Source organism: Aquila chrysaetos, chromosome 9, assembly GCF_900496995.4.
Source record: "Aquila chrysaetos chrysaetos chromosome 9, bAquChr1.4, whole genome shotgun sequence".
NCBI classification, from domain to species: Eukaryota; Metazoa; Chordata; class Aves; order Accipitriformes; family Accipitridae; genus Aquila; species Aquila chrysaetos.
In genome coordinates this window covers 21,965,441-21,990,386 of record NC_044012.1, presented here as the reverse complement: position 1 = coordinate 21,990,386, position 24,946 = coordinate 21,965,441, and the positions used below count along the sequence as shown (strand labels likewise).

The window sequence follows — 24,946 nt, the reverse complement described above, 5'->3', positions numbered from 1 at the left end:
ATGGGGGTGGGGGGGACCTGACAGCCACCTGGGGACATGTCTTGCTGCTCGGTCCCCACCTGGCAGGTCCCAGGGCTGGAGCTGGGGCGCCCAGGGCGGCCCCTTTGTTCCTCCACTCTTGAGGAGTTGAGGGGGGCTTGGAGGACGTGCCCAACTCTTGCTTTTCTGCCCCGGGATGGGAATTGACTCCCCGAGCCCTCGAGCAGCTGCCATCTCCCACCCTCTGCCCCGACACGGGCCAGGGGACAGCGAGAGCAGAGCCCCCCGGTCCCTCAGCTGTCCCTGCCTGGAACGCGCCTGTGGGGTTTGCCAAGCAGCTGCCACCAGCACCAGCGACATCCAAGCAAGGCGGGGAGAGGGAGGAACACTTTTCCTCCTCCTCATGCTGAAGGCCAGCAATGCAGTGGTATCCCCTTGGGTGGGACAGCGGCTGTCCTCCAGCCCCTCGTCCTGCAGTGGATGCAGCACCCCTGAGGGCCACCCCATCACGCTGCCACCCCAAAGCCTGCCTGGTCTCCATCTCCCAAGGCTGGTGGGCTCATGCCAGTGCCAGGTGGACTTGGTGGGTCCAGAAACGTCCCTTCATGTCTCGGTGGCACTTGCCAGCCTGACAGGTTGCTGTCGGGGACCCGGGGCTCTCTGTGCCATGTCCTTGGTCCCGCTGGTGACCCAACCCCAATGGCTCACTCTTTCCCCAGGAAAGCCGTAACCTCTTCTGCTGCCTGTACCGGTCCTGGTGTCATAACCCAGTGACAACCGTGTCCCTCTGCTTCCTTACCCAGAACTACAAGCATGCATACGACCTCATCCAGAAATTGTATCCTTTGAGGGTTTTCTGCGAGGCCAATGCCCGGGCTGGTCCCTGGTCCCTCTGTGGCCACAAAGGTCACCCTGCGGGCCAGCCCAGCCTCCTGCCCGCAGCCCATCATTACCGGGGCGGCGTCCCCACAATGGGAGGGCAGGGCAGCCAGTGCTGGGCACGTGCCAGCTCCCTTCCCCTTGTGTCGTCCTTATTTTTTGTGGTGTAAAAAGAGGAAAGCATGTGCTGGCTGAGCTCTGACCTTCTGCCCGGGAGGGGAGGCTCCTCAGCATCCTCTTCCTCCCAGGAAGATGAAGGCTTTGGCCTCCTGGCCCGATGAGGAGCAGGCAGCACCCGGCGCAGTGCGGTTCCCAGTGAGCTCACCATCTGCCTGCAGCAGAATGATTACTTTCATGTGCCGGCAAACCCCGAGCCTCCCTGAGTAGCTTTCCATACGAGAAAGCTTAATAACGTGCTCCGGTTCCCTTCCTGGTGCGCGCTGGCATTTCTCCTGGGGGATGGGAGCGCTCAGCATCGCTTCCATGCCATCCCCGTGGGTCAGGGGGGTAAAAGCAAGCGCCCTCCCTTGCACCATCTTCCTGCCTGCTCTCTAGCTAGGCAAGCTGCTGGCTTTTTGGGCAGCCTGCCTTTCCCCCCATCCCTGCCTGCTTGTCCTGTTTCCTGTCATCATCCCTTGGCCGCCCTGCAGACCTTTCAGCCCTGCCTGCTCACTTCCCGCAGGAGCTGGGGATGCAGGGATAGTTTGGCAGAGCCATGGTCTACTCCAGGCATCACCCGGGCGAGCCGTCTGCTGCTGCCGCCGGGCCACCCTTTTCCAAAGTAACATCCTTAACGGCCACATCCAGCGGGGATCTGGAGGTCACCGTGGATTTCCTCACCGAGGTGGACAAGCTGGTGCAGCTCATCGAGTGCCCCATATTCACATGTAAGGAGAAAACCCTGCGTGGGGAAGGGGCAACGCGCGGTGCTCCCCCACCCCAGGCTCGTCCCCCTCCCCACTCCTTCATCGCAAGCGGCAGCCGCCGCACGAATAAATAGAGCAGAAGTTATGAGACTTCTTGCCGGGAGGTTTGCCCAGCACTGGAGCTGCCCGCTGGGAACGGGTGCACTGGCAGCACCAGGGAGGGGGGCAGCTTGCCCCCCAGATATAGGTTAAGGGAGCGAGCGAAGTTGGCACGAAACAAAGGGATGGGGGAATGATGGGGGGGGCAGGGTGCGGGTAGGGTGTCAGATGAGGGGAGCCATGTATGCTGCCCTTGGATGCATGGGGTGGCATCGTGGGTGCTGCTGGGACCCTTAGCAAGAAAAACGGTGTTTTTTTCTGGAAATGGAGAATTAAGCCCTAAAAAACCAGAGCTGCTACTCTATCCAGATCTGGCCTCCCAGCCCCAGCAGTGTGGGTCCCCCCAGCTGTGTAATGCAGCCAGGGCCTGGCCAGGGGCTCGGGAATGTGGCAGTGGAAGCCGGGGTGGTGGTGGTGGTGGGGCAGAACGTGGCAGGGTGACCTGTGGCTGCGGGGGATTTCTTGTGATGGCATTTGGTTGCCCCTGGGCTCCTTCTCCCTGGAGGTGGAGCTGGGCATTGAGGGTGTTGGGAAATGTCCTTGAAAGGACTTTGAGGGGGGGACCTATATAGGTCCAGGGCTGGAGAGTATCTGGGGGGAAGAGGGTTAGAGCAGCTGGGCAATGGAGATGTGAGCTGTCCCTCAGTCACACTCCCTCCAATGGAACCCTGTGCTTCATCCTGAGGATGACTTTCCCACCGTGTGAGGCACCCATGTGTCTGTTGTTTTCCACAGCCCCAAATTATTCCTTGAGGGTTTCCCACTGGGCTCGCCTTAATCTCTGAGTCTCGGGGTAGGGGACAGACATGTCCCCCATCGAGCAGCATCCCTGGGCATGGTTCCCTTCGCTGGGAGACACCAGAGGTGCTAGTGGCAACCAGGAGGTGAGATGCTGGGGCAGGGACCTCTTGCCCCATCCCCTGGGCTGCCCCAGGTGGGACCTCAGTTGTCTGTAGGGCTCCAGAAGACCCTTCCAGCCACGAGCACCATGAGGGATGGAGCAGGAGGGTGGTTTCCCCTCTGCTGAGCAATGCCAAGGCCTAACACCATCACAGCTGAGCAGAGAGGATCCCTTCCACACCAGAGGGTCCCCAGGAGGGTGTCACCCAGCCTTCCTGACGTGATACCTCAGGGTGGGTATTTCTGCTAATTCTGCAGAAGCTGAGGAGCAATCTCATGTTGCACATGTGTCCTCAGGCAGACAGCATGGACGGACTCAGGGATGAGCGGTAGCAGGGATGGGAGACTGGGGAGCCGCTGCCCCCTTCTCTAGCTGGCAGCTGGGGGCTGTGGCAAGGAGAGGGGCTTCTGGCCTGTGAGGGGCACAAAGATGGATGAGTTAATGGAAGGGGAGAGGCTGCTGGTGCCATGCGGGTGCTGGTGCCAGCCTCCCCAGGACCATCAGAGGGGTTGGGAGGAACCTGCTGGAGGTGAAATGCATTTTACTCGCCTCCCCATCCTCTTGCTCTCCTCTTCCAGATCTTCGCCTGCAGCTGCTGGACGTGAAGAACAACCCCTACCTGATCAAGGCTCTCTATGGCCTGCTGATGCTGCTGCCCCAGAGCAGTGCCTTCCAGCTCCTCTCGCACCGCCTCCAGTGCGTGCCCAACCCCGAGCTCATGCAGACTGCGTAAGTGCTGTGGGGACGGACCCCGACATCATCCCCCCCGGGCCATGGCCAAGCATCCCCGCGATCCCAGACTCAGCCCCATGCTCTACCTTTCACCCCCCAGCTCCTTTGCGGCCACGGCTGCTCCTTGCCCCGTGGCCGAGAGCGTTGGCTCGGGGGGTTTTTTGTGTCTATATTTGGTAACCCTGGGAGGGCTGTGCCTCATCCACAGGCATTTGGCATCCGGGATGGAAAATTTCACTTGTGGGGTCGCTATGGAAACGAGCAGAGCTGGGAAGGAGGTTTATGGAGAAAGACTCCGGCAGCCGGGGGTTGCTCCCAAAGCATCTCCCCTGCAGCCCAGACAGCCTTCACGGCACCCAAAAGGACCCTGACACCTGTGCACGCCTGGGGCTAGCTGCTGCATCCCCACCCCTGGCCTTCGGGGAGCCATGAGCAGTGATGTCCAAGGGCAGCATCTCCCTGGGGACCAGCCGAAATTCTCGTGCTCCCAGCCCAGGGGTACCGCTCATTAAAACACCGGTGGTAGGATTTGCTCTCCAGCCCTCAGCTAATGAGCTGGGGCGGGCATTGATGATAAAGCTGGGTCTGCCTCTGCAAAGCCCTGGGAACAAAAAGAAGAGCTCCCAAGATGGGCAGGTTTCTGAATTAACCCCCCACTGCCACCACTCCTTGGCTTTTAACTGCTCCCCTGGGCTGGCTTTTATCCCTCCTGGCCTCCAGCGCTGAGCTCGTACCCACAACCCGGCACTGATTTTAATTGGGGGGGCGGAGGCGGGGGCTGCACGTGCTTCTCCCCTCCTTTTTTCCCCCCTTCTAACCCCGGCAGCGGGTTTTTTTCAAGCAACCGGAGCTGTCAGACGGCCTGAGCATCTGATTAACTCTGACCTACATTCCTTCAAACACCGAAGCCGGCTTTCATAACAGGCCAGCCCCAGCTGCCCCCTCCCTGGGGGGACGCCGGGGCCTCGAGAGCCGCCTTCTATCCTTCTGTGGGCTCCCCCCTGTCACCCAATGGGCATCCCATGGCTGGTGTGTCCCCTCCACCTTGCATGGGGACAGCTCTGGGGGATGAACACTAAAAGCCCCATTTGTGGGCTCCCCAGGGCTCCAGCCGTGGGTGCTCATCTGCCGGAGCTGTCCCCACTGCCACCAGCCCTCCTCTGTGCCATAGCACATGTATATTTTTTGCTTGCTCGTAAAACCAGGCAGGGAAACCGAGGCACATGGTGCTGGCATCCTTTCTGGCCAGTCTTGCTGCTTTTGGCTGGAATGCGTTGGGACGGGGGGAGTATCCATGTTGCAGGGATTAAACTGCCCCTCCGGGGGCCAGGGTGCTGAGGAAAATGTCCCTTGTCCGCTCTCTCTTGTCCCAGGAATTCTTGGGCTCTGTCTCATGCCTTTGGGGGAGGGAAATGGGTCTTTGGGGGTGTTTCATGGGGCACCAGCATTACTAGGATGTGCTGGGCTCAGCTTCTTCAGGACAAGCACTTGGTGCTGCCTGTGATGGATGCCCTGGGTACAGCCATCTCCTGCCCCTTCCTGCCCTCACTCTCTGCTCCCTCCCTGCAGGGACAGCACCAAACCGAGCGCCGGCTTCAAGAGGGCATCAGCCTCCAACATCGACTACACGGAACTGCTGCAACACTTTGAGAAGGTCCAAAACAAGCACCTGGAAGCACGACACCAGCGAGCCGGGCGGGCAGAGCAGCTGGACCGGCGGGTGGTCCTCTGAGCATCCCCGCGGCAGCCACGGGTGTGCACGGTTGCTCGGGCAGGGACCAGGGGACGCGGACCAGGGGACGGGGACACCGGTTGCTGGCCGCCGGCGGATCTGGTGGGTTTAATGGCAGAGGGAGATGGGCGAGCGCTTGGCGCAGGGCTGGTTTTTCTCCCCGCTGTGCTTGTGGATGGTGGGGGACCCCCAGGCTGTGCCGGCTTCTCCCATGGGCAATGTGGGGATGTGGGGAAGGGTTGCAGGAGGAGAGGGCCAGGGGAAAGCACCTTGTCTTCTCTTGCAATAGGGCGAGGAAACTCCCCTTTGCTTTGCTAATGCCTTCCCCGTGACTGTCAGCTGAGCGCCCAGCCTCCTGCCAGCAAGACCGGAGGGGAAGGGAAGACGGGAGCAACCCCTGGCCTCCCGCCCTGGAAAACAAGCACGCGGGGCCGCCGGCCGCCTCCCGCCACCCCGACTTCCACCCTCTGGCTCCAAGGCCATGCTGGAGGTTGCCTGCAGCATCTCACCCAGGGACTCACACTCTTGTGCATGGCACTCAGCCCCCTCCCCGCATCCATACACCCTCCCCGAGCCCCCAGCTCTTGGCACGGACGGCAGCGCAGCCTTAACTCCCAGCCAGCACCGGGGGGCATGGGGGGCAGCGGAGACCCCCATCGCACCCAGCCCCGGACTCGATTCTTTGTTCCTAACTTAAGCTCCCCACGATAAAATAAACAAGCGATGCAGAGCAGCCCATTCCTCATAGCTGGGCTTCCCATCATGGATCCAGTCCCAAGGGGAACCAAAAAAAGGGCAAGAACAGGGGATGGCATGGAGCATCTTGCTCAACCCTGAGACCTGGGCTGGCCCAGCCCTGCCACGTTGGCTTGCCAGTGAGCAGGGCTTCTCCTGCTGCTCCTCTTCCCAGCAGGAAAAAAAACCACCGCCGAAATTCTTCCAGGCCACGGTCACGAAACCACAGTGTGGTGACAGGCATTTTCCTGGCCCTGAGCAGCTGTCGGCACTGCCTTCGCCCCGTCTCACAGCACCGAGGGACCATCACCGCCAGCACATGCCGGGCTGCTGCAGTTGGGGGGCGGTCACCGTTGCATCCCTGGCGCGTTTCAGGCCCTCACCTGATGCTGGGGAAAGGGGGGTTGGAGGAATTTGTGGAGTTTTTATGGCTCTTGGCCTGTTTACAGCGGAGCCGGGCTCTGGCTGTGGGTTCCCTGAACAGCCCCGCACCGACGCTGCTTTGGCCGGGATAAAGACATTCCTGTCATTCCCGGGAAAGGGCTTTCCAAACCCAGTCACGGTGGGTTAATTTTAACAGCCAACCCTTCAGGATGGGCGAACGGTGGCTTCCCAAGCCTGCTGACCGCTCAGGGTGCCAGGGGCATCCCTGCTGCCTGTCCCCAACCACTGCGGGGTTATTGCCGGCATGTGCTGGGGCTGCTGCCGGCCCCGGAGGTCTGCCCATGGCTCCTGCCGGGCTCCCTGCCACTGAGTGGCCTCTTTCCACACCGAGGGACAGGGTTTCTGGGGAGAAATTCCAGCCGGTTGCCGGAGCGCTGAGCCATAATCATTTCCTTATGGGTGGCTCTTGACCAGCGCCGGCCAGAGCAGAGCAGTGCCGCTGGGGCATCGCCGGCGGGGGATCAGGGCTGCTTTTCTGGCAGGAGGGGGAATAGGCGGCTCAGGCTGAGCCCTGAGCCCCAGCTGAGCATCGTTTCACCGTGAGGTGCAGTGAGGTCTGTCGGGGCTCAGCCCGGCACCCTCAGATCCCGGGAGGCTGGGGATGGGGCCTCGGGATAGCTATGGAGAAGGTCTTGTCTGCTGGCAGGCCGCACATTTCCCACGGCTCTCTGGTAATCGAGTGCCTTAAGATGTTTCAGAGCTGCTGTATAATCACCCCGGAGGGCGTTAAACTTCAGCCTGCATCAAGGCGCTTGCCCGCAGCACACGTAGGCATGCGCCTTCCCCAGGTAAGGAAGGCGGTGGGGGTCAAACAGCCCTTGGAGAGGCTAAAGGGAGCCGTGGCCTGGAGGCAGCATCCCCCACGCATCTCCAGGGGTCTAGGGCTGCCCCCGAGGATCCCGTAGCGGTCCCGATGCTTACCCCAGGCCCAGCATCCCCGAGTGCACCCCGAGGCTCTCCCGATCCCCACCCAGCACCCCCAGAGCATCTCCTGCCCTGTGAGCAAACCCGGGGGCTGCACCCCAGTCCCAGCATTCCCGACCATCCCTCGGGGCTCCCTTCACTGCAGCCCTGGGGCTCCCGGAGCTGCTCCTCCCCCCGCAGCAGCTCCCAGCGCATCCCCGAGCGCCACCGGGCCTGGCCCCGGGTGCCCGCTGCCGCCCCCCGAGCATCCCTCGGGCTTCCCCCTCGCAGCGCCCCCCCTCGCTTCACCCCAGCCCCCCCGGCCCGGCCCCGCGGCGGGCGGCGCATGTGCCGCACCGATCCCGCCCCGCTCCGCCCCCGCCGCCGCCGCCGCCGCCGCCCCGGGGTTCCGTTTTCCGCGCCCCGCTCCTCTCCGCTCCGTTCTCCGCTCCGCGCTCCGTTCTCCGCTCGGCTGCCGGGGAGGGCGGGAGTTGGGGGGGGGGGGGGCGGCTTTCTACTTTTAAGGGGGGCGGCGGGTCCGCTAAACCCCCGGGGAAAGGGGGGGGGCGATGCACCTCGCCGTGCCCCGCCCGGCCCCCCCCCCCTCCGCTCCGCCGCCCCGCCGCCGCCGTCGCCGCCGCCGCCCGGGCGCCGCCCGCCCCCCGCCGCCGCTGAGCCTGGCCCGCCGCCGCGGCCTCCCCCGGCGGCGCCGCCCGCCCCGGGCTGCCGCAGCACCGCGATGGAGACGGCGGAGAAGGAGTGCGGAGCCCTCGGCGGCCTCTTCCAAGCCATCATCAACGATATGAAGGTAGGGATCCCACCCGTCGCCCCCCGCCGCCCCCCTGTTCCGCTGTCGTGACAGCGCTCCCCCCGCACACCCACCCCCACCCCCACCCCATCCCGGGCAGCCCCCGCTTCGCCGTTCCGGACCCCGCCGCGGGTTACCGGGGCTCTGCTGTCCGGCCCCACGGTGGGTATCGCGGCCCCGTGTCGTGTATTGGAGTCCCACATCAAGCCCCGCGTCCGGTGGCGGGGCCCCACAACGGGTGTCGGAGCCTTGCGCTGGGTGCTGGAACCCCCCCCCATCAATCCCATATCGGTGTCCTGCGTTGGTCATCGGACCCCCCCGTGCTGGGGATCGCAGCCCCGCATCAGCCCTGTATCCGTCACCAGGTATCAGAGCCCCACGCTGGGGCTCACAGCCCCATATCAAGCCCGGGTGTCAGAGCCCCACGTCGGGCATCGGGGCCCCGCTTTGGGAGTCAGAGCCTGGCACTGGGTGCTGGAACCCCACATCAACCCTATATTGGGCATCAGGGCCCTGCGTTGGGCATCGGACTCCCCATGCTGGTGATTGCAACCCCGTATCAGCCCCGTATCCATCCCTGGGTACCGGAGCCCCAGGTCGGGTACTGGAGCCCCACGTTGGGTATCACAGACCACGCATTGCTGCCCCACGTCAGGTACCGCCGGCCCCACATCAGGCATCGCCGCCTGTTTTGGGCATCGCGTTGCCCCCGCCACCCTCCGCTCCCCAGCTTGGATTTCTGCCGGACCTGCTGGGGTTTGCACCAATGGAACAAAAAGGTCCCCCGGCTCCTCGATCCCATTTCCCAACCCAGGGAGGGGACATCGCCTCCACCCTCCCTGGGAGCAGGATGGGGCCATGTTTAAAAAAAAAAAAAAAAAAGCCTTTTTTTTGTTTGTTTTCATTTCAAAAAAAAAAAAAATGCTGGGGGGCATTTTTATCTGGGGGCTGAGCGGGGAGGAGGGGACCAGCCGGGTTTCTTCATCTTGGGGGGCTGAAATTCCCACTGCCAGCGCCGGTGTTGGGGTTTAGCCCCAGTCGTTTTTGGAAGGCAAAAGCTCTCTTCCTCCTCCTCCTTCTCCTCCTCCTCCTCCTCCTCCTCCTCTTCCTCCTCTTCCTCTCTTCTTGCGGCAGCCCAGTCCAGACAATGCTGTCATTGCCAAAGCAGGGGAGGGGGGGATAAAAAAAAAAAAAAAAAAAGCCTTGCTGAGAAGGAGATTAACCCCTTCGAGGGGTGGTGGTGGCTCCGCGGGGCTGGACTCTGGCTCGGGGCTGGGAGAAAAGCCCTTGAGGGAAAAAAATCCCTGCTCTCTCCAGGCGCCAGCCCCAGGGCGGTAGGGGCCAGGGCTGGTGGGGAAGGGTGCCAGGGTGATCAGCCCGCCCAGATACCTTCACCCCAGCCACCCCCTCCTGGCAACCCCGCTGAGCCCCACGCCCCCAGGGTGGAGGTGGGGACAGCCCGTGCCTCAGTTTCCCCATTCCCCCCACTGGGGCTGTGGAGGGGATGAGGCAGTCCGGAGCCATCACCGACCCGGCTGGTGCCAGCACAGCCACACAGCAACGTGCCCAGCCCCATCGGGACGTGGTTGGGCCGGGAGCCCCTCACCGTGGTGTCCCGCGCCTGCGTGCCCCAGGAAACTGGGCTGGATTCATTTTCATGGCATTCATAGGTAGGAAAGATGAGAAAAAAATAATAAAGAAGAAGAAAAAAGCCCCACCACGCTTGGCTTGTACCCTCCACAGCCCCAGCCCAGCGCCGGTGGCCCCTAAGTATGTGTAGTCCTCGTCCCTGTCCCCATCTCCCAGCCATATGGGTGTCCTGGCGTGGGTGCTGGGGGACGAGGAAAAATAACCCCCTGCCCAAAGAGCTGATGGCATTCAACGGCAGCAATGTGCTTAGGGTCCAGCAGCCAGGACGCGGGGGCAAAGGGACCTTATTTCAGTGGTGGGTGGCTTTTCGGCACCCCTCGGCCTGTGTTGGGGAGGACTTGGGCAGCAAAGCCTGGTGGCAGTCCCTGAGCCAGCAGCATCCCCAAGCCAGCTTCATTCCTGTTGCCTCTCTTCCAGCATGCTTGGCGTCCCTGGGTGACCTTGGCATGTCCTTGTCCCTGTTCTCCTCATCCCCATCTTCTTCCCACCCAGTACCATGGGGGGCTGGGGGCATCACGACCTGCCCCCTCGTTTGGGGGGATCCTCCACTCGCCCTCGCTGGGGTGGCCGGGTGAAGGTGGCCCTGGGATGGTGGCCCTGCCCTCCAGCGATGGCAGTCCCTGGGGACTCATGGCCCTGAGCCAGGGCACTGCCACAAGTGGCACATGAAGTGGCATCCTCAGACCCCTTCCTTGCTGGCTCGTGAGGAACTTGGGGCTTTCGTGGTCCCCAAAAAAGAACGCTGGGCTGGTCCCGTGCCCCCTCAGTGCAAACTCTGTCCCCAGAGGTGCCACCAAGCTGGGCTCACGGGGATGTGCAGTGACCCACGTCCTGCAAAGCCAGCTCCGGTGCCCATGTCCCAGCCTGGTGGCAACCCTAGGGGAGTTTGCAAGCCCCCGGCACTGCCATCAGATGGTGGCACCAGGATGGCCTCACCAGGATGACAGCACCGGGACTGGCCTCGCCGGGATGGCAGCACCAGCACGGCATCACCAGGATGGTGGCACTAGGACTGGCCTCACTGGTATGGCTTTGCTGGGATGGTGGCACTGGGAGCAGCCTTGCTGGGATGGCACCAGGATGGCCTCGCCGGGATCGTGGCACCTGGATAGCCCCACCGGCGTGGTGGCACTGGGACTGGCTGTGCCAGGCTGGCACTGGGATGGCCTCGCCAAGATGGCACCAGGATTAACCTCACCAGGACAACACTGACTGGCCTTGCTTGGATGGTGGCACTGGGATGGCCTCGCCATATGGATTTGCTGGGATGGCACCAGGACTGGCCTTGGTGGGATGGCACTGGAGCCAGCATTACTGGGACAGGCCTCGCTGGGATGGCACCAGGATGGTCTTACTGGGACTGGTCTTGCCAGGACTGGCCTCACTGGGACAGCACTGAGATGGCCTCACTGGGACGGTGGCACCGGGACAGCCCTGGGATGGCCTCACCACCAGGGCACTGGGACTGGTCTTGCTGGGATAGCCTCAATGGGATGGCATCAGGATGGCCTGGCCAGGATAGCACTGAGGTGGCCTCACCAGGACGACACTGGGGTGCACCCCCAGCACCTGTGACCTATCCTTGTCCCCACACAACTGCTCCATTCAGGGCTGGGGGGACCCCAGACCTTCCCTCCTGCCCCGTCAGTCCTCGTGGGCTCGGATGAGCCGGGAACTGGGGCTACCCACTGTGGGGCTGGAGCCCTCCATGATGGTGGTTTTGGCCATTGCTGCTTTGGGGAAGGCCACAGGCGCTGGGGTGCTCTGCTCTGCTGCTGGCCAGGGTCTCAAAGTTTGCCTGTGCACCAGCTCCTTTCCTCCCCTCATATTTCCAAACCCATAAGCTGCCTTGACCCCTTTGAGGAAGAGATCACCCAAAATCCCAAGGTCTCCCTGGTCTACGAGGTTGCGTGGCCAGACGGGAAAGGGAAAAACCCAGGAGGGCAAAAGGGTTGTGCTCAGCCTTTATTAGCCACCAGAGAAGCCACACCCAGCCAGGCACGGCCACTGAGCTGCCCCATCTCTCCGTAGCGGTGAAGGGGGGATTTGCCCTGCCTGGGGAGGGGGTGCAGGGGGGGCGAGGGGCTCCGGCTCTCACTGTCCCCTTCCCTCCTTGCAGAGCTCCTACCCCATCTGGGAGGATTTCAACTCAAAGGCCACCAAGCTGCACTCCCAGCTCAGGTGAGTGGCCGGGGGAGGGACACGGGGGACACCCCCTCCCCCACCACGGGCAAATCTCGGGGTGCCCAGCGCCCGCTGAGCTCCCCCCTCGCTCTCTCCGCCCCAGGACCACGGTGCTGGCCGCAGTCGCCTTCCTGGATGCCTTCCAGAAAGTGGCCGACATGGCTACCAACACCCGAGGTAGGGTCCTCCCCACCGAGGGATGGGTGTCCCCAGGTTTGCCCGGGCAGGGGGATGGGTGGCGAGTGTCCCCTGTGGGCTGGGTGGGCTTCAAGCAGCAGCTCCACCATCCATGGAGACATGTTCAACCTGTCCCCACCCTCGCCGGCATCTTCTGGTGGGGCTGGCTTGCTTGCGGGGAGATTCGGGGTGGCGCGGCCTCGCGCCGTGGTCCCCCACACCCATCTCTGCCCCCCCGGGATGCACCCAGATCTGGGGCTGTGCCGCTCTCCCAGTGCCCCTTGTCCCCTGCACCCACCTGGGAGGTGTCCGGGAGGGGTCTTGGCTGCGCCAGGGGGCTCTGGGGAAGGGGGATTAGATGGAGGGAGATGCAGGACCCCACGCTCGACTGCTTCGGGGACGAACCCCAACCCACCGGGGAGGTGACGTGAAGAGCTGAGGCTGCAGGTGGGGCACCCCACTGCGCTGCTATGGGGTGGGGGGGCCAGACCCCCGCACCCTCTCCGGGTGCCCAGTGGTGGCAAGGAGCCACTTCCCACCGCTCGGTTTCTGCCAAGCAGATGGTCCCGGGCTGGTTTGCAGACTGGCGGCATCCAGGCCATCTGGAGCTGCGCGGGGAGGAGGAGGAGAAGGAGGAGGAGAAGGAGGCAGCAGCTTGAGCTGGGATCAGCTTTGCCTCCAAACCCACTGGCCCACTGCACCAGGGAGATTAGGGGCTTCCCCAGCAACCCTCCAGCCCGGGCACCAAAAGCGAGGAGGGGGGGACACAGTGGGGGGTGCTGGGGACAGCTGGTGACCAGCACCACGGGAGTTGGCATCATGGGGGGCCACGCTGTAGTGCTGTGCCAGGTGGTGGCATCTCGGGGACACCACTGGATGTCCCTGCTTTTTTTTGGGGGGGGGGGGGGGAGGCAGAGCAGTGGCATGGGGAAACTGAGGCAAGGCACTGGGTGGGGGCCGGCTGGCGGCCTCACACGAGGCGCGTGAGCGCGCAGGGGAATCGGATTAGGAACAGCAGGAGCCAGGATAAGAGCATTAGGAGCGGGATTAGGAGAATACCCCAGCACAGGAGGAGAAGGCCCTCCACACACAGGCTCCCCTGTTTCTGCAGCGCTGGGGTGCTGGGGGGGGTGCCCAAAACTCCTGCAAAGGGTGGGAGGTGTCTTTGGAGGCTTTTTTGGGAGAGAAAGGCAGAATATCACTCCCTAGCCTGCGCTCAGGGATTTCGGATTGCTGCTTTTCCTGAGATTTGCCAGCAGCACTGCCACCATGTGGCCATCCTTAGGTTTCAGAGTTAACAGCGGGTTCACCAGAAAGGGACGCTCCAGCTTTCCATTGCTGGTAACTATCTCCCCGGGGAGCTCTCACTCCCTTTTTATACACTCGGGATCGTGCTTGGAGGTGAGGGACGCAGCCGGCTGCCTGGCATGGAGCTGGGGAGGGAAGCAGGTCCTGGAGCTGTTTGCTCCCGGCCGGCTGGTTTCTCGGTGCGTGCCTGGCCGGCTGCAGAGTACCTTGCCCCCTGCTTCCCTGGCCCCACCCCAGCGCTGGATTTGAGACAAACTGGGAAAAAAATGGGAGCAGGTTTTCATTTCGAAGCCGTGGGAAGGGATATTTAGTGCTTTATTTATTAGTTAGTGGATGTTGATTTATTTATTAAGTGCATTTATCGGGGGAAAAAGTGAGCTACCTCTGACCCAAAGTGTTCCCAAAGCCCAAGGCATCCCAGCGCTGGTTGTCCCCGCTGTGAACCAGCCTGGTCCCAGTATACAAACTGGGCTGGGACTAGTGTGGGGGTGTCCCCTGCCCCTCATTAGCAGTGTTTTGCTCCCCCGCTCCCAGGTGCCACGAGGGACATCGGCTCCGCGCTGACCCGCATGTGCATGCGGCACCGCAGCATCGAGGCCAAGCTCCGGCAGTTCACCAAGTAAGCGTCCCCAGGGCATCGGTGACATGAGTTGGCCGGGCTCAGCCCTCCCTCCCTCTCTGAAGAAGGAGATGCTGGATGTCGGCTGGGCCCAGGGTGGGGGGCACAGCTCCCCCCCACCCCAGCTCCAGTGCTCTCCCACACTTTCTGCTTCTCTCTCCCTGCTCCAGCGCCCTCATGGAGAGCCTGATAAACCCTTTACAGGACAGGATTGAGGACTGGAAGAAAACTGCCAACCAGCTGGACAAAGACCACGCAAAAGGTACGGCTGGGCCGAGCTGGATCTGTCCTGGGGGGGCTGCGCCCATCAGCTGGGGGGGGGGTCCCCTCTGACAGCACTTCTGTGCCCCCAGAGTACAAGCGAGCCCGCCACGAGATCAAGAAAAAATCCTCCGACACCCTCAAGCTCCAGAAAAAGGCTCGCAAAGGTGAGGGGGGGGTCTCCTGGGGGGGGGGTACCCCCACCAGCCCCTCCATGGCACCCCTGGCCGGGGCGGGCATCCCAGATGTGACACCCTGGCTGCCAACCAGGGTGGGGGTGGGCACCAAGGGGGTCCCACTGCCCCCCCCCACAGAAAGGGGGGTGCCAGCATGACCTGGGGGGGGTGGCGGGGAGGCAGGGGCGCGCGTCCCGGCCCTCGGCCTCTTTTCACACGTTTTCTCTGTCTCCTTCTCTCTTCCCTCCCCTCCACATCCTTCCTGTAGAGCTGCTTGGTAAGTGAACCGCTGCCCCCCCTCCACACCCCTCCCGGCCCCCTCTCTGCTTCCTCGTCTGCTCCGCTCCTGCCTGGTCTCCCTGGGGCTGCCTCAGTCCGTCCATCTGTCCGTCCATCCATCCGCTCCCTGTGCCGACCCCCCCTGCTTTTAGCTTAGTTTAGCAGTGGCACCCCAGCAGGTCCTCTGGTCCCAAGTGCCAGGGATGAGGACGGGGTGGCAAAGAAGCCCCCCCTCCCCGGGGCTGCCGTGGGGTGAGGGTGCTCCCGGACACTCCTGGGATACCAGCACGGAGAGGGGGGGGAACCCGTAGTACCCTCTGGGACGTGAGGATGGGGTGACATCTCCCAGCCGGAGCCAGGGGGTGGCCTTGGTTTGGCCATGGGACCCTCAGCACATTGCTGGGGGTGGGGGGGCTGTCGGAGGAACCCGGTGCTGATGGTACCCCCGTCTTGCAGGGAAGGGGGACCTGCAACCCCAGCTGGACAATGCGCTGCAGGATGTCAACGACATGTACCTGCTGCTGGAGGAGACAGAGAAGCAGGCAGTCCGCAAAGCCCTCATCGAGGAGCGGGGTCGTTTCTGCACCTTCATCACTTTCCTGCAGCCCGTGGTGGTGAGCGCTGGGGGGGCCGGGAGGGGGTTGCGGCAGCGGGGGAGGTTGCTGCTGCCCGATGGGTGCCGATGCTCCCCCTTTTCTTGGCCGCAGAACGGGGAGCTCACCATGCTGGGAGAGATCACCCACCTGCAGGGCATCATCGAGGACCTGGTGGTGCTCACCGCTGAGCCCCACAAATTGCCCCCCGCCAGCGAGCAGGTCAGCGAGGGGGGTGGGAAATAAAAGGTGGGGACAGGGGAGTGGGGGAGCATCTTTGGGGGGCCTAAACCCCATCCTTCCTGCAGGTGATCAAGGACCTGAAGGGTTCTGACTACAGCTGGTCCTACCAGACCCCCCCATCCTCGCCCAGCAGCTCCAGCTCCCGCAAGTCCAGCATGTGCAGGTATGGTGGGGTGGGCTCCCCGCCTAACACTGCCTGGAAATCCAGCCCCCTTCATTAACCCCAGGGGGCTAATGATGCTTACGGCCCTTGGGGATGCTCACAAGGTGCACATCAAGGCCAGCTGGTCCCCAGTAATGTGGAGGAACTGGTCTTGGTGCACTGTGACGGGTGCAGGGTCGGGGCTGGTAGACCTATGGGGCAGGACGGGTGCCTGGCACGTCCTCTGGGTTTTGGGGACGATGTGAGCTGTGCAGGGGGGGTCAGGGGGCAAACATGTCACCTTTGCCGTGTTGCTCAGCCTGTCCCCTGCCACTGGGGGAACCCAGAAGGGAAACAGACAGTGTGCCTCAGTTTCCCCAGGTTGGGGTGTGGGGTAGGGTGCTGGGCTTGCTGCCCGCGGACCCCGCCGCCTCCGAACCTCCATCTTAAACTCTCTTTTCCTTCCTTTGTCCTCCCCTCCGGCGTGTCCCCATCCCCCCCCCCCGGCACCCCCCCAGCAGCGTTAGCAGTGCCAAGGGTGGCATGGCATGGCCCGGCGGGGCTCAGACCTGCTCACCCAGTTCCACCTATCGCTACCGCAGCCTGGCGCAGCCCCCCGCCGCCGCCACCCGCCTCTCCAGCGTCTCCTCCCACGACTCCGGCTTCATCTCTCAGGACGCTACTTACTCCAAACCGCCTTCCCCCATGCCCTCGGACATCACCAGCCAGGTACGGAGGGGGTCAGTGCTGCCGCTGTCCCCCCCCCCCGTGCCTCAGTTTTCCCTTCTGTAGAATGGGTGGGTGCTGCTGGGCGCAACACAAGGGTCCAGTGCGGATGTGATGGGACCCACCCCCAGGCGTGTTTCCAGCTGCATTGGCACCATAGGAGATAAATATTGGAAATATTGGGGGATGCCAGCCCTGCTCGGGGCCACCATGGACCATGGTGCAGAGAAACCTCATCTGTGACCCCCCCCAGGGATGGGGCACAGGTATCCCCTACCTGTGCCAGGGGAACAGGGTATTTCCCAATCAACCCAGCCCCATAACACCCAGTTTGTACCAGTCCCCCGGCAGGCAGCACAGACCAAAGCTTCCCCTTCGCCCTGCATCCTCCCTGGTATCAAGGATGCTCTAGGGGCCCCCCCGGCACCCCCCCAGAGCTGCCGATCCCTTGTGCTGGCTGCGCCGCCGGGCTGCCTGGCACTGCCAGCACCGGGTTGGCGCGCCCATGCTAACCTGGCATTGCCAACCCGGCGCTGCTCACGGTGATGAGAGCGCCCAGGGATCCCAACGCCGTGGCTGTGGGGACCATCCCTGCTCCCCAAAATGACTGTTGGCTCTGCAGAGCTTGGGCTGAGCAGGGGGAAGGGTTGGGGCTGAGCATCCCAGCTTCACCCAGCCGGCACCTCCCCGGCTCTGTGCTCCCTGCTGCCAGCTCGGATCCTGCTTGCCTTCTCGCATCTGCTGCCATGGGCTGGGGACCCGGGTGGGCTGGGGCAGCTGGGGATGCTGCTCTACCCCGGGGCCATGGCTGTGCTTGCTAACCGCCTCTTCTCTCCTCCTCCGGCTCACGGCTTGGCCTCCTGGCACAGCAGAAGTCCTCCAGCTCGGCGTCCTCGGAGGCCTCCGAAACCTGCCAGTCGGTTAGCGAGTGCAGCTCCCCCACCTCGGTTAGTTCTTGCTCCACCGCCAGGGCATGGGCAGGTGGCGGAAAGGTGAAGCCTTCAGCAGCAGCACCCTCCTCTTCCTCTCCTCCCCTCCTCGGTGCTGTCCCCCATCCCACCAGGGTTGCATTTCACACTTGGGTCCCCCCACACCTCGTGGGGTTCAGCCCCCCCAGATCCCCTCATCCCGCCCCTCCCATGGGGCAGAGCATCCCGGACAGCACCAGTGGCTCGGGGCGGGGGGACGTTGGCGCGTGCCCCCTCCCGCCCTGCCCTGCTTTCAGCTCCTGGTCCCAGTGTCCCCGGTGTCACCCCATGCCTTGCCCATTGCAGGACTGGTCCAAGGCCAGCCCCTACGACCAGCCGGTGGTCCCCACCTTGCAGCGGCGCAAGGACCGTGTGGAGCACCTGCGGGAAGCCGAGATGGGTTCGCCTGCCAGTGGGTACTCGGGCATCGGCGGCGAGGATGCTCCCAGGCCCCGAATGTCACCGGCTACGATTGCCGCCAAGGTACTGGCTCCGATGGGTCGACCACAGAGGTGGTGGGCTTTTGGGGGGCTCCCAAGAGAGGAACCAGGGTGCTGACGGTACCCCCTTGCCCCTGCAGCACGGGGAGGAGGTGTCCCCCGCTGCCAGCGACCTGGCCATGGTCTTGACCCGGGGGCTCAGCCTGGAGCACCAGAAGAGCAGCCGGGACTCACTGCAGTACTCCAGCGGCTACAGCACGCAGACCACCACCCCCTCCTGCTCCGAGGACACCATCCCTTCCCAAGGTACCCGCCCCGTGGCAGCGAGGGGCACCTGGGCCCACCCAAAATGGCACCTGGAGAGGGGAAGGGGACGGCAGAGGCTTTGGTGGTCCTAGGACACGTCTGTGCTGCACTGGGTGTCGGTAGCATCGGGTTGTGGTCGCGTCACATGGGGGCTGGTGGGGTGAAGATTTAATGATTGTGTGCGTTGGGGGTTTGGCATGCGGCACAAGCATCGTGCCATGTGGTAACCATGAGGTTTCCTGGTTAGTTGGGTCTTGATGGCTACAGTTGTGCTGGGCAGTGCAATAACAGGTAGCACCACATGAACTGTGGTTGGTGATGGTTTGTGGTGATGTGTTTGTGCACAGCAGTTGGGTACACGTGGAAACGGTGGGTGATGGCAGCGGAGGTGGCGGTTGGAGATCAAGTAACCAGGGGTACAGTCGTGTTTTGCTGTGATCATGTTGGCTGAGCTGGTTGTGAGCACATGATGGTGGAGTTTGGCTGTGATCACGTTGTGATGGTGGTGGTTGGGGTCGTTGCGATGGCAATGGTTGGGTTTGACTACAACCATGTGGTAGTGATGGTTGAGGCCAGTTGTGATGGTCGTGGCTGGGGCTGGTTGTGATCGTGTTGTGATGGTGACAGTTGGGTTTGGTTGTGATCTCAATGTGATGGTTGGGGTGATTGTGGTTGCCCTCCGATGGTGATGGTTGGGCTTGATGGTGAGCATGGTGTGCTAGCAGTGGTTGGGGCCAGTTGGGATTATGTTGCAGTGGTGGCGGTTGAGTTTGCTTGTGGTCGTGCTGCAACGGCATTGGTTCAGGCTGGCTGGGATTGCATTGTGAAGGTAGTGGCTGGGCTTGGCAGTGCCAGCTGGGCCGCCCACCGCCCACCCAGCCACGCTGACTGCTGCCCCCTCCCCAGGCTCTGACTACGACTGCTACTCAGTGAATGGCGACGTGGAGTGCGACCCCCAGAGCGACTTCGACAAGTCCTCCACCATCCCACGCAACAGCAACATTGCCCAGAACTACCGGCGGATGATCCAGACCAAGCGTCCTGCCTCCACTGCCGGGCTGCCCACCGGCACCAACCTACCAGCCGGTACCACCCCAGGGGTGGCCACCATCCGCCGCACGCCCTCCACCAAGCCCTCGGTCCGCCGTACTCTCTCCAACGCTGGCCCCATCCCCATCCGACCCCCCATTGTCCCCGTGAAGACCCCCACAGTGCCCGACTCCCCCGGCTACGCCGGCCCCACACGGGTGGGCAGCGAAGAGTGCGTCTTCTATGCCGACGACGCCTCGCCGAACCCTCTGGATTTTGCCAAAGCTTCGCCCAAGCGGCTGAGCCTTCCCAACACCGCCTGGGGCGGCGGTGCCATGGAGATCTCCGTCTACCCCGGGGCCGGCCAGCACCTCTCCGCTGAGGAAGAGGAGGACCAACAGTTGGCTGCCAACCGGCACAGCTTGGTAGAGAAGATTGGTGAGCTGGTGGCTGGTGCCCATGCCCTGGGGGAAGGCCAGTTCCCCTTCCCCACCGCCCTCGTGGGGTCCGGCCCCAGTGAGGAGACCCCTGCACCCCCTCCGGCAGCCTCCATGGACCCCCCGGCCGAAGACATGCTGGTGGCCATCCGGCGCGGGGTGCGCCTGCGCAGGACCGTCACCAACGACAGGTCGGCCCCGCGGATATCGTGATGACGCCCTGGCCAGCGGGGATGCGCCCGCCGTAGCCGACGGACCCCCCCCGGGGGCACCCACTGCGCCTCCCCGGGAGCCCCCCCAACCCGCCGGCACCCGCTGCCCCTGCCCCTCCCTCGCTGCCCCCCGCTTTCTGCTCCTCTGTCTCCTCCTCCCCTCCCAGCCCTTTCCTTTCCTTACTCCTTTCCTTCACTTGTTCTCTCTTTTTCTCCTCTTTTTTTGTTTTCTCTTTTCTTTTTCTTTTCTTTTTCCTTTATTCTCCTTTTCTCTTTTTCTCCTTTTCTCTTATTCCTCGCTTATTTTTCTTATTCTTTTCTTATTTGGCTCTTTTTCTTCTCCTTTTCCTCATTTTTTTCTCCTTCTTCTTCTTCTCTTCTTTTCCTCTTCCTTTTCCTTTTTCTTCTATTTTCTTCTATTCTTTTCCTCTTTCTTCTCTGTTTCTTCTCTTTTTCTAGTCTTTTCCTTCTCTTTTCTCTCTTCTTTTTCCTCTTCTTTTCCTCTTCCTTTCCTCTTTTTTCTCCTCCTTTCTTTTTTCCTCTTTTTCTCCTTCCCTTTTTTCCCTTTTTTCTCTCTTCTCCTTTCTTTCTCTTTTCCTTTTTCCCTCTCTCTTTTCCTCTTATCTCTGGTTTCTCTTTTCCCCTCCCCCTCTCCCCCCCCAGGGCACAGGGCGGGTGTCCCCAGCCCCAGCAGAAGGGGACGGTGCCAGTGGGGACCACAGCAGGAGCAGCACCAGGAGTGGGGGGCCCTGTCCCCATCCCCCGCCCCGGGTGCCTGCTTGGGGTCAGCATGGCTCAGCCCCATTTTGGGGGTCAGAAGCAGCAAGGAGGATGCGGGGGGGGGGGGGTTGGCATGTGTGAGAGGGTGGGGGTACAGTGGGGGGACAGGCACTACAGCGCCCTCCAACTTGGGGGGTCACTGGGACTGAGGATGCTGAACCTCCTCTTTGTCGTCCCCCCCGCCCCTGGGGATCACTGGGGACCCCCCCCAACCTCCCCCAAACCCCTTCCCTCTCCCTCAACACCCGCAGACCCTGCACAGGGTCCTGCTGGGAGGAGGGGGGCCGGAGGACCGGGGGGTTTCACCCAGACCCCCCGCACCCAAAGCGAAGCAGCTGATTTCTGCCGGCGGCTGGAGGAAAGCACAACCCCCTCGGCCCTCCCCGCTGTACATAGCCCCCCCCCGCCGCCCTGCTGTCTGTCGCATCGCAGCCCCCCCTTTCCCTCCCCCTTAGAAATAATGATTTAGTCCCCCCCCCCCCCCTTCTCCTGCCCAGAACCGCTGATGCCAAGTGACAAATGTTTGGGTTTGGGGGAGGGGGGGGGTGTCTCTTATTTTGTACAGAAAATGAAAATTCCTTGGAAAAAAAAAAAAAATGACCTGTCTTTCGACTGAAGTAACTTTTCTGGTGCTGTTGTTAACTTGGTCCTTTTTTTTTTTTTTTTTTTTTTAATTTATTTCCCCTCCGTGCTCCTGCCTCTGCCGCCGCTTCCCTCCCTCCCCGTCCCTCCACCAGGTTTCTTTCTCTTTCTTTTATTCCCTCTTTTCTTTTAATTTTTTTTTTTGGTGGTAATTCCCCTCTTTCCCACCCACCCCCTGCCCCCCCCCCCGATTTCCATAGTCACTGCTACAAGTAACGAATGCACTGTGAAGATTCCAGTATTAATAAAGGTTGTACTGTAATTAATAACCTCGCCTGCAGTTCTATGGATGTGCTGGTACCCTGGGGTCACCGCAATAATGGGGGACAAGTGGGAAGGTCCTGTCACCCCTTTGGGGTGCCCATGACTGGGGAGGGTGGATGCTGTGGGGTACAGGGGTGGTGAGACATGCCCATGGTCAAGGTGATGGGTGACCCCCTGGGGTGCAGAAGAGCATGCCCCTGCCCCATCACCTCCAGGAGAGGGGGTGCAAGCGGTGCCCTCCACTCCACCCCCCCCCATCCATCCCAGCAGCACCCGCGCTGCCACCTCCCAAATTACTGAGGCCGATTGCCAAACCTCGCTGGGGCAGCACAACCAGCTGCGGTGAGCGGTGAGGATGGAGGGGCTCAGCGTGGGCAGCGTCCTGCTGACCGGCTGCGACGGAGGACTGGGCCTGGGGCTGCTCAAGGGTTTGCTGGAGCAGCCCAGCCCCCCTCGGCACCTCTTTGCTGCTTGCCTGGACCCCCAGGGGAAGGTAGGAAGGGTGCTGGGGCGGGGGGGACAGCTCAGGGACAGGCTGGGAAATGCAGCGGCTGGGGCTGCCACCGTCCCCACCTGGCTTGGGGGGGGAGGGGGCTGAGCATCAGCATCCCACACTGTGATTGGCATGGAAAAAAATATATATTTACATATTTAATTTTTTTTCTCCTCTTGGCATAGATAAGTGCATAGCGGGGGAGTGCCGGGGGGGTTGCTGGCAGCCCCCACACCAGGGACATCACTGCCAGGGGCTTTGAAGCTGCTGGGCTCAGCCGGGTGCAGAGAAGCAGCGGCTCACCCTGAATCTCTCCCACCGGGGCTTGTCGAAACCTATCAGCTGTGACACGCAGGGCCACCCGGTTCCCACCCGGGCATGGCACAGGGCCACCCTCCACCTGACTCCCCCCTCGCCCCCCCTTTCTCTGTGTAGGCGGTCAACGAGGTGGCTTTGGGCTGTCCCAACATCGTGGTCCTGCCTCTAGGTAAGTGCTGGGGTGGAAAGGGGATGAAGCCACTTGGGATTTAATGGCACCCGTGGGTGGTTCCAGGAAATGGCACCCAAGCAGGCGGGTCCCTCAGTTTGGCTCAGCCCAACCAGGTCACTGCTGGGACCAGGAGGATGCTCGGTGGCCAGGAGCTGCCTCCCACCACGTCCTACAGCATCTTGCCTGGGACAGGCCCCCCCCCCTCCAGCCTGTCCCCAAGGTGCCCCGTCCCCTTGCAGACGTGACAGATCCCAACAGCATCAAGGCAGCGGTCAGGAAGGTGCGGGAGGAGGTGGGAAGCGCCGGCCTCAACCTCCTGATCAACAATGTCGGCACCACGCGCCGCAGCACGCTGGCCACTGAGACGGCGGAGAACATGACCCTCGTCTACACCACCAACACCATCGGGCCCCTGCAGACAAGCCAGGTGAGGCCACAGGCACCCCCTGCCCCAAATGCTGGCAGCAGGGAGGAAGACGATGGTGACGCCTGAGTGCCTGTCCGCCACAGGCGTTCCTGCCCCTGCTGAAGGAGGCTGCCGAGGCCAAAGGGCAGCAGGGGATGAGCTGCAGCAGAGCCGCCATCATCAACATCTCCAGCATCCTGGGCTCCATCGAGGCGGCGAAGGCTTGGGAGGAAAGGCAGGACGTCTGCTTCCGCTGCAGCAAGGTACCGCTGCCGAGAGAATGGGGAGGAATTTGGGGGTCACCTCCTGTGGCATTCCGCCTCCCCCACATGCCAGCCATGGCAGTGCCACCCCGTGATGGAGGTGGTTGTGCTCCCAGGCTGCGCTGAACATGCTCACCAAGTGCCTGGCCCTGGAGTATGGGAGCAGCGGGATCCTCTGCGTGTCCGTGGACCCTGGCTGTGTGACGCCTCCCTTGGGACAGGGGACGGTGAGTGACAGGAGGCGCACAGCCACCCTGGCTTGGCAGAGACCCACGGGCATCCCTTCCTGGGGTGTCCCATCCCAGGGACTTCCCTTCCCAGGGGCATCCCTGCCCAGGTGCACCCACCCCTGTGCAGCCCCGGGGTCCCAGGAGAGCTGCGCCAGCGCAGCAAAGGGCCAGTTCCAGGCTCTCCCCCAAAACGATCCAGTTTCCTCCCTATTTTTTATTTCATTTCCCATCCCAATCGCGTGTCAGCAGAGGGCACCCCGGCCCTGTGCTCGGCTCCGGCAGGAGAGCTGCACCCAGGGTGCTGCCTCCCCAGCACCCCGGGGCCTTCATCAACCCAAATTCAGCTTCTCTGACCGTGCCAAGAGCAGGCAGGCAAGGTTGGAGACAAGCAGCCTCTTGCAGCATAGCTGGGCAGGTCTTACCCCCACGCTGGCTTGCGGAGGGAACAAATGAGTCACTTTTTTTATTAGGAACCACAAAATTAACCTCCATCCTTATAGCACCCAAATTAGGGACGATTAATTTGTGCAAAGCCACATCCCTTGGCTGCTAGAGCATCTCCAGCCTCTCCCAACCTACCCTGGCCGGACCTGGCATCCCACCGCGCCGCAGGCTGGGGGTGCTGGGAGCAGGGGGGCGGTGGGCTTATTTTTCTTTTCCCCGTGCCCTTGAGTCCGGCAGGGCCCGGTGACAGAGGAGGAGAGCGTGCAGGGCGTCTTGCGGCTGCTTGCCCGGCTCTCGGCCACCAGCAATGGCACCTTCTGGGACTGGAGAGGGCAGAGCCTGCCCTGGTAAGACCACAGTAAAGTTAATTAATTGTCATTTCCAGGCTCGTTTTTGGATCTGTGGGGTGAGGGCAGGGAACCCCTGTTTGTGGGGTGAGAGCTGGGGTCGCTGCCCACCCCCCACAACCCAGGGATGCTGAGGCAGCAGAGGGAAGGATGCTCCAAGCGTGGTCCTGCATCTCGGTGCCAGGCTCCCCTGGGGCATTCCCTGGAGCTGAGGGATCCCCCTCGGGCATCCTCACGCTGCCCAAGGGGCAGGTCTGGATACAGCCCTGCTCTATGGCCATAAGCTACCCTCGGTGGTGGCCTGGGGGCATCCCAGACAGCCCCGAAACCACAGGCATGGGGCATCCTTACTGGAGCCCAGGTCTCACCCTGCTGAGCCTGGCTCCCCCCAAACCAGTCGGCCTTTCTGTGCCCACCCCAAGGATGCTGATGGGCTTTTCTTTCTGCTGGTTCAAGGCCAGCAAAGGCTATTCCTCTTTCAGCAGCTGGGGGTTTCACAGCAGGAGCCTCTCCCAAGCCCTAGCACATCCCTAGGGATGTCTTCTGGGATCTCGGCAGCCCCCCCGGGCTGACCCTCCCTGCATCCATCCCATCTCACAGTACAGCACGAGGTATTGCAAATGGGCTTGCAATACCTCAGGTATTGCAAACATGAGGGCATTTCTGTCGTGGCTCTCAGCTGACATTTTTGAAGCCATC

General features: G+C 62.5%; 3 protein-coding genes across 9 annotated transcripts in view; all 3 read left to right on the top strand.

The window, feature by feature from the left end:
* The window catches only part of VAC14 (VAC14 component of PIKFYVE complex), a 65,241-nt gene extending 59,260 nt beyond the window's left edge, over positions 1-5,981 (top strand). Inside the window, exons 16-19 of the mRNA XM_030025816.2 lie at positions 699-817; positions 1,666-1,745; positions 3,363-3,513; positions 5,086-5,981. Coding sequence (XP_029881676.1) covers positions 699-817; positions 1,666-1,745; positions 3,363-3,513; positions 5,086-5,248 — 513 coding nt within the window. The 3' untranslated portion in view covers positions 5,249-5,981. The remainder of the gene's footprint in view (positions 1-698; positions 818-1,665; positions 1,746-3,362; positions 3,514-5,085) is intronic.
* A 1,986-nt stretch (positions 5,982-7,967) lies between these two features.
* MTSS2 (MTSS I-BAR domain containing 2) lies at positions 7,968-20,065 on the top strand. 6 transcript variants are annotated; one of them, XM_030026386.1, is made up of 15 exons: positions 7,968-8,138; positions 11,908-11,969; positions 12,076-12,149; positions 13,992-14,076; positions 14,247-14,338; positions 14,430-14,504; positions 14,782-14,790; positions 15,249-15,406; positions 15,500-15,607; positions 15,694-15,791; positions 16,289-16,499; positions 17,369-17,443; positions 17,771-17,947; positions 18,045-18,210; positions 19,117-20,065. In XM_030026386.1, the coding sequence occupies exons 1-15, from the start codon at positions 8,070-8,072 to the stop codon at positions 19,887-19,889; spliced, it is 2,232 nt and encodes a 743-aa protein (XP_029882246.1). In that variant the 5' UTR covers positions 7,968-8,069; the 3' UTR covers positions 19,890-20,065. The 6 variants fall into 6 exon arrangements, with proteins under 6 accessions (XP_029882246.1, XP_029882244.1, XP_029882240.1 ...); XM_030026384.1 differs by having other exon boundaries at positions 7,975-8,138; positions 16,373-16,499; XM_030026380.1 differs by having other exon boundaries at positions 7,975-8,138; positions 16,292-16,499.
* Positions 20,066-21,827: 1,762 nt separating this feature from the next.
* LOC115346020 (C-factor-like) lies at positions 21,828-24,330 on the top strand. 2 transcript variants are annotated; one of them, XM_030025639.1, is made up of 6 exons: positions 21,828-22,067; positions 22,503-22,554; positions 22,797-22,984; positions 23,068-23,226; positions 23,343-23,453; positions 24,138-24,330. In XM_030025639.1, exons 1-6 carry the CDS (start codon positions 21,930-21,932, stop codon positions 24,249-24,251), a joined length of 762 nt encoding a protein of 253 aa, XP_029881499.1. In that variant the 5' UTR covers positions 21,828-21,929; the 3' UTR covers positions 24,252-24,330. The 2 variants fall into 2 exon arrangements, with proteins under 2 accessions (XP_029881499.1, XP_029881498.1); XM_030025638.1 differs by lacking the exons at positions 21,828-22,067; positions 22,503-22,554 and having other exon boundaries at positions 22,579-22,984.
* The last annotated feature ends 616 nt before the right edge of the window (positions 24,331-24,946 follow it).

Excerpts from the sequence above, each read along its gene's own strand:
- MTSS2 (XM_030026386.1), top strand. The coding sequence starts at position 8,070 with ATGGAGACGGCGGAGAAGGAGTGCGGAGCCCTCGGCGGCCTCTTCCAA. Across the intron at positions 15,407-15,499 it reads CTTTCCTGCAGCCCGTGGTG|AACGGGGAGCTCACCATGCT; the intron begins GTGAGCGCTGGG and ends TCTTGGCCGCAG. Across the intron at positions 16,500-17,368 it reads CCTCGGACATCACCAGCCAG|AAGTCCTCCAGCTCGGCGTC; the intron begins GTACGGAGGGGG and ends CTGGCACAGCAG.
- LOC115346020 (XM_030025638.1), top strand. The coding sequence starts at position 22,598 with ATGGCACCCGTGGGTGGTTCCAGGAAATGGCACCCAAGCAGGCGGGTC. Across the intron at positions 22,985-23,067 it reads GGCCCCTGCAGACAAGCCAG|GCGTTCCTGCCCCTGCTGAA; the intron begins GTGAGGCCACAG and ends TGTCCGCCACAG. Across the intron at positions 23,454-24,137 it reads CTCCCTTGGGACAGGGGACG|GGCCCGGTGACAGAGGAGGA; the intron begins GTGAGTGACAGG and ends TGAGTCCGGCAG.